A 10,915-nucleotide genomic window follows, 5' to 3' on the forward strand; every position below is an offset into this window, starting at 1 on the left:
CTCCTCCTGCTCAGAGCTGGCCTCTGCATCCTGCTGCAGCTACTGCTGGGCGCTGGCCCCTGTAGCCTAGCCCCCATGTCCTCCAGTCCCATCTCCCATGCTGTAGGTTACCCAGCCATTTCCTTCCTGACCAGCTGCTCCCTGCTCTACACAGTCGCCAGCCCCCTCTTCAGCCCAGCGCCCCCCGCACTCCCGACCCTTCCCATCCTTTGGAGATTATGGAACCCCAACGGGTTAACACAGTAGTGTCCAGTCATGGGTGGTGGGTGAACCAGCTGTTGGGGCAGGCTAGCTCCTGGCCCCTCCCCTTCTGCCTGAGGCCCCTCCCCCTCCTCTCCTGCCCTCCCTCCCCCACTGGAGCCCAGAGCACTCCACTGTGGATGTGCCCTCCTCCCACCCCCCAGCCCTGGGCCATCTGAGCGCCCGCAGCCCCAGAGCGCCGGGGGCATCCCCAGTGCCCACAGCCCCGGAGTGCTGGGTGGGCGGCACATGGGCGGGGCCACACTGGGCTGTTTGGGGAGGCTCAGCCCTCCTCCCTCCAGCCTATATAGCCACCACCCATGTGCCCAGTGATGAGTCGGCAGACTTATTACCGTACTACAGGTGTCCCAGCTCGAACAACTTCTAAATCTGTACTGATTTAACTACAGTAGAACCTCAGAGTTATGAACACCTCGGGGATGGAGGTTGTTTGTAACTCTGAAGAAAATGTTCGTTCAAAAGTTCACAACTGACCATTGACTTAATACAGCTTTGAAACTTTAATATGCAAAATAAAAATGCTGCTTTTCCTTTATTTTTTAGAGGTTTACATTTAACACATTATTGTGCAGTATTAGCCTCTTTTTTTTTTGGTCCCTGCTGCTGCCTGACTGCATACTTCTGGTTCCAAATGAGGTGTGTGGTTGACTGCTCAGTTCGTAACTCTGGTGTTCGTAACGCTGAAGTTCTACTGTATATTGGTTTTGAAAGTGTCCATAATGGTAAAACTTATTTCAGTAAACAGAAGTTATATGTTTATATCAGTGTAAGTGAGGCCATGCTGGGGGAAGTATCAATATAGTTACATCCATTTCTAAAGGAGGTATTGCTGCTTTTTCTGTATCAGTTTCTTTATTGGTTATAGCTTATTTTTACCAAAATATGCACTACCAATATAAATGCTTTTAATCAGCTACCAAGTCGCCTATCAAAATGGGACTTAGGCTCCTCAGTCACTTAGGGCCAGATATTTAGGCACCTAAAGATGCAGATAGGCATCTAGCCCCGAATTTTTAAAGATATTTAGTAGGACTGTCAATTAATTGCAGTTAACGCAAGCAATTAATGCAAAGCAAATTAACTAGATTAAAAAATAGTTGCAATTGATTGTAGTTTTAATCACACTGTTAATAATAGAATACCAATTTGAATTTATTATAAATATTTTGGATGTTTTTCTATATTTTCAAATATATTGATTTCAATTACAACACAGAATGCAAAGTGCACAGTGCTCGCTTTATATTATATTTGTTATGACAAATATCTGCACTGTAAAAAAGAGAAACAAAAGAAGTAGTTCTCAATTCACCTCATGCAAGTACTCTAGTGTAATTTCTTTATCGTGAAAGTGCAACTTATAAGCATAGACTTTTTTTTACATAACCGCACTCAAAAACAAAACAGTGTGAAACTTTAGAGATAATGCTGCCCACTTCCACCATTTTGAAGCACTTGGAGGAGAGGAAGGTGATCAGGAACAGTCAACATGGATTCACCAAGGGCAAGTCATACCTGACCAACCTGATTGCCTTCTATGATGAGATAACTGGCTCTGTGGATATGGTGAAAGCAGTGGACGTGATATATCTTGACTTCAGCAAACCTTTTGATACGGTCTCCTACAGTATTCTTGCCAGCAAATTAAAAAAGTATGGATTGGATGAATGGACTATAACATGGCTAGATTATCGGGCTCAATGGGTAGTGATCAACGGCTCGATGTCTAGTTGGCAGCCGGTATCAAGCCGAGTACCCCAGGGGTCAGTCCTGGCGCCAGTTTTGTTCAACATCTTTATTAATGATCTGGATGATGGGATGGATTGCACCCTCAGCAAGTTCGCAGATGACACTAAGGTGGGTGGAGAGGTAGATATCCTGGATGGTAGGGATAGGGTCCTGTATGACCTAGACAAATTGGAGGATTGGGCAAAAAGAAATCTGATGAAGTTCAACAAGGACAAGTGCAGAGTCCTGCACTTAGGACGGAAGAATCCCATGTACTGCTACAGGCTGGGACCAACTGGCTAAGCAGCAGTTCTGCAGAAAAGGACCTGGGGATTGCAGTGGACGAGAAGCTGGATATGAGTCAGCAGTGTGCCCTTGTTGCCAAGAAGGCTAATGGCATATTGGGCTGCATTAGTAGGAGCATTGCCAGCAGATCGAAGGAAGTGATTATTCCCCTCTATTCGGCACTGGTGAGGCCACATCTGGAGTATTGCGTCCAGTTTTGGGCCCCCCACTACAGAAAGGATGTGGACAAATTGGAGAGAATCCAGCAGAGGGCAACGAAAATGATCAGGGAACTTGGGCACATGACTTACGAGGGGAGACTGAGGGAACTGGGCTTGTTTAGTCTGCAGAAGAGAAGAGTGTGTGTGTGGGGGGGGGGGATTTGATAACAGCCTTCAACTACCTGGAGGGGGGTTCCAAAGAGGATGAAGCTCTGCTGTTCTCAGTGATGGCAGATGACATAACAAGGAGCAATGGTCTCAAGTTGCAGTGGGCGAGGTGTAGGTTGGATATTAGGAAATACTATTTCACTAGGAGGGTGGTGAAGCACTGGAATGGGTTACCTAGGGAGGTGGAGGAATCTCCATCCTTAGAGGTTTTTAAGGTCAGGCTTGACAAAGCCCTGGCTGGGATGATTTAGTTGGGGATTGGTCCTGCTTTGAGCAGGGGGTTGGACTAGATGACCTCCTGAGGTCTCTTCCAACCCTAATCTTCTATGGCCTTGGCTACACTTGCAGATGTAGAGTGCCAGGAGTTAAGCCAGCCCTCGGAGACAGCATCAGGGAAAGTGCTTCCATGTGTTCACACTGTCAGCTGCAAGCGCAGTGGCATGGCCACATTTGCGGCACTTGCAGCGGCATTCGGAGCGGTGCATTATGGGCAGCTATCTCGCAGAGCACCTGTTCCCATTCTGGCGCTGAGGTTTGTGGGAGGGCGCGGGGCATCCTGGGTCCTTTCCCAAGGTCCCATGATGCATCGCTTCGCATCCCAGCAATCCCTGTGCTTCCGTCCACATTTGGCGCCATCTTTCAACGTCTTTTGTACTGCACGCTCTGTCTTCCCTTTCAGTTTGCGGGAATGGATCCTGAACGGCTGAGGAATAAGCTGATGGGTCTTGCCAGCAGGGCCGGCTTTAGGCTGATTCCCCCGATTCCCCGGAATCGGGCCCCGCGCCTTTTAAATTTTTTTTACTCACCCGGCAGCGGTCCGCTCCGGGTCTTCGGCAGCATTTCGGCGGCGGGGGGTCCTTCAGTGCCGCGGAAGACGCGGAGCGGATCCTCCCCCCCACACCGAAGTGCTGCCGAAGACCCAGACCGCCGCCGGGTATTCGAATCAGGCCCCACAGGTCCTAAAGCTGGCCCTGCTCGCCAGCACGTCACGTTTGGCAGTCGAGTTACTCCTTAAGCTACAAAGTGACAGTGAGGAGTCCGACGATGATGTCGACACGCGTAACGCATACGACACGAGATTGCTTGTGGCATTCACGGACATGCTCACCACCATGGAACGCTGCTTTTGGGCTCGGGAAACAAGCACTGAATGGTGGGATCACATCGTCATGCAAGACTGGGATGACTAGCAGCAGCTACAGAACTTTCGTATAAGGAAAGCCACTTTCATGGGACTGTGTGCTGAGCTCGCCTCTACCCTCGGCGCAAGGACACGAGATTGAGAGCTGCCCTGCCAGTGGAGAAGCGGGTGGCTATTGCAATCTGGAAGCTGGCAACTCCAGACAGCTACTGATCGGTTGCTAACCAGTTTGGAGTGGGAAAGTCGACCGTTGGAATCGTGTTGATGCAAGTTTGCAGGGCCATTAATTGCATCCTGCTCAGAAGAACCGTGACTCTGAACAACGTGCGTGACATTGTGGCTGGCTTTGCACAAATGGGTTTCCCTAACTGCGGAGGGGCGATAGATGGCATGCATATTCCAATTTTGGCACCAGACCACCTAGCCTCCGAGTACATAAATCAGAAGGGGTATTTCTCGATGGTTCTCCAGGTGCTTGTGGATCACCGTGGGTGTTTCACGGACATTAACACAGGCTGGTCTGGAAAGGTGCATGACACATGCATCTTTCGGAACACTGGCCTGTTCAGGAAGCTACAAGCCGGGACTTTCTTCCCGGACCAGAAGATCACCGTAGGGGAAGTCGAAATGCCCATTGTGATCCTTGGAGACCCCGCCTACCCTTTAATGCCATGGCTCATGAAACCCTACACAGGGAGCCTTGACAGCAGCAAGGAGCGGTTCAACAACAGGTTGAGTCAGTGCAGAATGACTGTTGAGTGTGCTTTTGGCCATTTAAAGGCCTGCTGGCGCTGTCTGTATGGGAAGCTAGACCTGGCCGATGACAACATCCCTATGGTTATAGCTGCGTGCTGTACCCTCCATAACATTTGTGAAGGGAAGGGTGAAAGCTTCACTCAGGCATGGACCACTGAGGTTCAACGCCTGGAGGCTGAATTTGAACAGCCAGAGACCAGGGCTATTAGAAGGGCCCAGCACGGTGCCGCAAGGATGAGGGATGCCTTGAGGGAGCAATTTGATGCTGAAAGCCACCAGTAATGTTTGGTGCCCTGCATGGGAGTAAAGTACAGTGGTTCCAATGTTAGTAGGCATCTGTGTTTGCTATGTATGATGCACTGACTAGCAGTGCCAGTTGCTTTCCTGGGCTATGCTATCTTTTAGTTAATGCAATAAAGAATGTTTCCAAAACCAAAAAATTCATTTATTGAAAAGAAACACAACTGCTGGAGAAACACACATGGCATGACACATCTGTGCTGTGTGGGAGGAGGGAAGGGGGCGGGGTGGGGAATGGAACAATCACAGATTTACGTATGTCCTGTTATCATATTCAGCCTTCCTGTCTGGAGTGTCGTGCAATGAGTGTTGCACTTCAGGCTGGCTAAAATGCATAGTGATGGGGGTTGAGTGCAGTGGGTAAGGGTCGTAGTTTGCAGGGCTAGGCGGTGAAGGTATAGGTGTTGGAAGCAGCTGGTGGTGATAAGAACCCGGATGTTGGGGAAAGTGGGTTGGCAGTGACATGGGGGCGCAAGGGAAAGAGTTTTGGGATAAAGGCTGCAGGGTGGGGGGCGGGCGCAGATCTGCTCTGTATGCAGTGCTGTGAGTGCCTGCATCAAGTCCGTTTGGCGCTCCATAATGCTTAGAAGCCGCTCTGTGGTTTGTTGCCGGCGATCCGCATTCTCCTGGCAGACCCTCCTTTCGGTCTCCCGCCACTCCTGTACTTTTTGATTTTCAGTAAGGGACTGCTGCATGACTTCATGCAGAAGGTCCTCCTGGCTTCTTCGCAGCGGCTTCCTGAGTTTGTGCAGCCTTTCGGCCGTTGAGAACAAGGACGGCTGGATCTCAAGTTTGCATTTGTAAAGCCAAAATGCAACATTTAACAGAGGCAGCATTGTTCACACTAGACAGAGCAATGATTCGGCCGAACTTAAAGACAAGCACAGCGCACACAATAACACAAACTGCCTGTCCCAAGGCGAGCGCACATTACCCACAAGAGCCCCGAAATGGTGAGTAACCACAGGGGCAGGGGGGACTGATTGTTCCAGGACCATACTGTTCTCTGGGGTCTGTGCCTTGGGGAGAGCCAACAGCTGCAGGGGGCCCCTATACTGAACACTGTCCCCACATTTTCCACAGGATGGGTTAGTCCTGGAAGATATCTCACTGCTGAGGGTGACCTGGGAAGCAAGGGAGGGCCTTCTACTACAATGCGGCTTCTGCCCTGGCCCATGTTCAGCTTGCCTGTGTGCAGCAATGGTCGCCCCACCCCTCACGGCACACTGGCGTGGACATGTTAGCCGTACTGGAACAAGGAGCCCGGCAGCTCTGCCAAGGAACCTGCGCAAGCGGATTGCCCAGCTTCTGCATGAGACCTTCAGTGAGATCACTGAGGCCGATTACCGCGATGTGCGAGACTACACCAACGCCCTATTCCGCATCTAGGCATGCACGCAGCCCTAACCCTCCTCGCCCCAACAGCCTGCACCCAACAACTCCCTTCTCAAAATCAAAGCCGCTTACCAGGCACCTCCTCTGCTGTTGGTTCTTCCCCAAGCACCGTCCGCTGCGACTGGCTACCTTCCTCCTGGCTTAAAAACAGCTCCTGGCTGCAGGCATCTAGGGATGCCGGGCTGTCCTCTGGCTCTGGGCCCCCCTCCTCCTCAGCACCCTCGCTCCCGCTTTCCTCCTCCTGCCTTGTTGCACTCTGGGCTGCCACGGCCTCTGAAGTGTCCATGGTGCTCTTCGGAGTGGAGGTGGGGTTGCCCCCAAGTATCTCGTCCAGCCCTTTGTAGAACTGGCAGGTCGTGGGGGCAGCACCGGAGCGGCTGTTTGCCTCCTGCCCTTTGTGGTAGGCGTTCCGCAGCTCCTTCACTTTAATCCTGCACCGCACTGCGCCCTGGTCATGCCCCCTTTCTATCATGGCCCTTGATATCTGCCCATAGGTATCGTAATTCCTACAGCTGGAGTACAGCTGGGACTGGACAGCTTCCTCCCCCCAAACACTGATGAGGTCCAGCATCTCGCCATTGCTCCATACTGGGGATCGCCTGGCGCGTGGAGGGATGGTCACCTGGAAAGATTCGCTGAGAGCACTCCACGCCTGGCTGAGCAAACAGGAAGGGGACTTTCAAAATTCTCAGATAATTTAAAGGGCAGGTCTGATGGTTGGTCATCTGAGGGCAGGGCAGTAGACTTCAAAGTGATGACCAGAGTGGCTAGAACAGGCATTGTGGGACACTTCCTGGAGGCCGATCAGAGCGCATTAATAGACCAGGGCGTCCACACTGGGGCGCAGAAAGCTCTATGCTTCTCGTGGAGGTGGATTACCAGGGGCGCTCCAGCCGCGGAGTCCGGGCGCTCTACGTCCCAGTGTGGACACCTCAGGAGTTAGGGCGCCCGGGGCTGATTTAATGCGCTCCAACTTGCAAGTGTAGACAAGCCCTATGAGTCTATGATTCTTATTTACGATGTCACCTGAAAGTGAGAACAGGCGTTCATACGGCATTGTAGCCGGCTTGCAAGGTATTTACGTGCCAGATATGCTAAACATTTGTATGCCCCTTTGTGCTCCCACACACAAACAGCTAGTGAGCTGGCTTGGTTAGGTTAGTGCCATCACAGCGTATGTTCTTCCTGCCCAGTTAGAAAGGTTCAGGGATGTTGCAGTCTCTGACAAGGGGGCTGAACAGAGAAAGGAGGTAAGCGGGGGGGTGGCCTGCCGTTCGCTCTGAGGGCGGCAGTCAGGCCGCTTTTGGCGGCATGCCTGTGGGAGGTCCGCCTGTCCCGTGGCTTCAGCGGCGGGTACACCGAAGGGACGGGACCGGTGGACCTCCCGCAGGCGTGCCACCGAATCCGCGGGACCGGCGGACCTCCCGCAGGCACGCCGCCAAAGGCGGCCTGACTGCCGTGCTTGGGGCAGCAAAAAAGCCAGAGCCGCCCCTGGAGGAAGTTACTCGGACACTTCGCATGAGGAGGATTGTAATACATAACTAAAAGTCCCCCAAACACCCTGTGATAAGAGTCAGGTGACAATCACAGCCCCCAATCTCTCTGGGTTTTTCCGTGATTTTTGTTTCAACCTACTATATTCTGCAAATTCTCTGTTTTCATTTATAGAAACGAACTGTGTTCTGCCTTCTTCACTGCCAGGATCCCCATGGAAACTACTGGGCAGCTGCCTTCCAGCAATCTGTCCCCAAACATATCACATTTCAGCAGCAAAGACAGGAGCCCATCCCACCATTCTCACCTGAATAGAATGCACATTTCAGAGCTATATGGGGCCGTGGACATACTGTGCTGGGACCCAGATCCTGGAGACTTCCAAGTCTTTCAATTTTCACTCAGGCAAATACTCACTGGAGTCCAAGACTCCAGGATCTCATGCATTACATGCGATTTCCTCAAAAGCAAAACAAGGAAGTTAAATATGAAATAAGCCTCCATTAAAACTCCAGAAAGTCAGGAAACACCATAGTTAAGATTCCAGCAGGAAAGTTAATTCAGCTACTTTGCACACCTGTGAACTGAACACAACGTCCCAGGGACAGTTGCATCCAAGCCATGTCCCCCTGCTCTGCAGTGTGATTCTTTGCGTATGCTGCCCACATGTGCAATGGTCTCATCTGCTGCCTTATAACATTTCAGGCTCCTGTCTAATTTGCTGCCCACTGCCACACACCAACCCTCCCTGTCACCCTTGGAGTATATGTGTTTGGGATACTTTCCCTGGGATGCACCGGCTGCATCTTTCAAGCTGAATCCATTTTATTTTTTCTGACTCTTCTCCAAATCTCTCTAGGTCCCTTCATGTTATTTCTCTGGCCTCCAAGTTTGCAGAACCTCTCCGTTTAAAATCATTTGCCATTTTTTCTAATATGCAATTTATCCCCTTTCTCCAGATCAGTAATGAAGATGTTAAATTAAGACAGACCAAAGCTAGCACAGATCCCTATGGCACCCTATTAAACAGTTTATTTCAGAGACCCAGTAAGACAACAAATCAGGGCCACATGACCTGTATGGAAGGGCCTCCCCACCTCCCCTTAATGCGACACGGTGCCATACAGCAGGGTAACCAGTTGTTTTTTCTGCTTCTCCAGCCTGCATGCTCAAAGAATCCATTCAGAGAGAAGAAGAGGAGCTGAGAAAATCAAACCAAAAGCCAAGAAGACCTGAAGGTTGGGGCTATTTTCTTCTCCTGTGGTATCTGCTCTTCTACCAGCCAGTGATCACTGAAATCCACCTGAGGAGGGAGAACATTCAGTTCCTCTTCATCAGATTTAGTGCTTGGCAATATGCCGGCAGCGACAAGCTGTGGGCAGGGCTGGTCACCACACTCTGTCAAAGCATCCGCAAGCACTTTGGTGCCCTGCCTTTGAGCTTTTACCACGTGATGGGGAAAAGGCCCAGATTTGCCTCTGGCTTTAGCCAAGACGAATGGCTTCTCAACAAGCGGACCTGCCTTACATTAGGAGGCCTCGTGTTTGTCCTAGTGTCAGGCGTAAGCCTGCTCTCAGTGGCGATCTTTGTTCCAGGAATAAAAGACAGCAGTGCGTTAAAGGTCATTGGCAGTGCTACCACCGGCCTGTCTGGATCAGGAATATTAGTGACTGTTTTCTCTGTGGTTAAGAACATGGTTATCAGCCAGAAGCAGAAAATTGAGAAGATGACAGACAGTGAGAAGTTTAGCAGTCACCTAGGCTTCATGAGCGAAGTGAAGAAGGAAATCGAGATGCTGACCAGCTTTGTGTATTACATGGAGATCTATCAGAGACGGCGGCTGCGCATAGTGCTGGAGATCACCAGTTTGGATATGTGCTACCCAGAGAGGGTCGTTGGGGTTTTGAATGCAATAAACACTTTGCTCTCGGACACTAACGCCCCATTCATTTTCATCCTGGTAATAGATCCCAGCATCATTGCATCGTGTTTGGAACAAACCAGCTGCATGAAAGGAATGGCCGACAATGGGTACCTGTTCCTGAACCGCACGGTGACTTTGCCTTTTTCAATACCAGAGATGGGCACAAAGTCCAAACTGCAGCATTTGCAAGACGCTGTCCAGAGCCGGGAGGACCTGATGTACAAAATCATCACAAAAAACATGGAAAGGGGAGTCAGGAACGTCAAGGGGAAAATGATAAAGCTGGTGGATATGGAGATGTCCAGTGAAATGGACCAAAGCCAAATCGATGCTCAAGCTGTGAGGTATATTCATGAAGCATTTCATGCTCTGCACAATGACACTGATTGTCTCTATAAATACATTCCGGATAGCATTATTCAAATGAAAAGGATAGTCAACACAATTCCCATCACCATCAGACTCATGCTGCAGCAGAACATTATGAGACATACAATGTCTCCAAGGTCCGTGGCTGCATGGGTGGTCATGGCTAATCAATGGCCATGCCGCTTGAGTTGGGTGTTGCAGTGCCTTGAGGACAGGCAGCAGATTCGACCAACAGAGGAGTTCAGGAACCAGTCCTTATGGGGAATCTTCGTGGAAAACTGTAAAGAGCTGTACTCCATGCACAAAGTCCTCCAGAATATCTTGGCCTTGGATGGGGACCCAGAACTCTTTGGGAATTTTTTGTCTAATGATTTTCCTTTCACAGTACAGGAGGCCAACACCTTTCTAAAGTCCACAATCAATCTGGACCATTCAATAAGGCATAAACTGGGACTAATACGAGGAGTTAATTCACTGAATAAGGCAAATGATACAAGCGTAACTAAGTCTTCAGTTAAGACTGTCCAGGTGTCTACGGGTGTGCAGTGTTCTGGTATAGAGGAATGCAGTTAAACAATTGAAAAGACTTCAGTTATTTGCCTTAGAAAGGAAAAAAGGAAGAAGTTACCATCTATAAACTGATGATTCAGTGAAAATCACTCTGGTGCTTCTACTGACTAAATTTGCAGCTGCCCTCACCTAGGTAGTTAAGTCAAAACGACTTAAATGCTGCCAGCTCTCATGTTTGAGGGTACACAGTGCTTATCTGAGCCAAAGTAACAGACTAAGTCCTCATTTTTAAGAGAGTCTTAGCCTGGCCTCTGACATTGCAGGCCCACATAATTGTGGCCTCATCTCAGCACAGCGATTCTA

The 10,915-nt window shown here is 50.1% G+C and overlaps 1 protein-coding gene across 1 annotated transcript in view; it reads left to right on the forward strand.

Annotated features, from left to right (window-relative positions):
* NKPD1 (NTPase KAP family P-loop domain containing 1) overlaps window positions 1-10,615 on the forward strand; it is a 41,108-nt gene extending 30,493 nt beyond the window's left edge. Inside the window, exon 4 of the mRNA XM_065420683.1 lies at window positions 8,910-10,615. Coding sequence (XP_065276755.1) covers window positions 8,910-10,615 — 1,706 coding nt within the window. The remainder of the gene's footprint in view (window positions 1-8,909) is intronic.
* Window positions 10,616-10,915: the final 300 nt, after the last annotated feature.

The sequence above is a fragment of the Emys orbicularis genome, chromosome 21, assembly GCF_028017835.1.
Source record: "Emys orbicularis isolate rEmyOrb1 chromosome 21, rEmyOrb1.hap1, whole genome shotgun sequence".
In the NCBI taxonomy this organism is placed as follows: Eukaryota; Metazoa; Chordata; order Testudines; family Emydidae; genus Emys; species Emys orbicularis.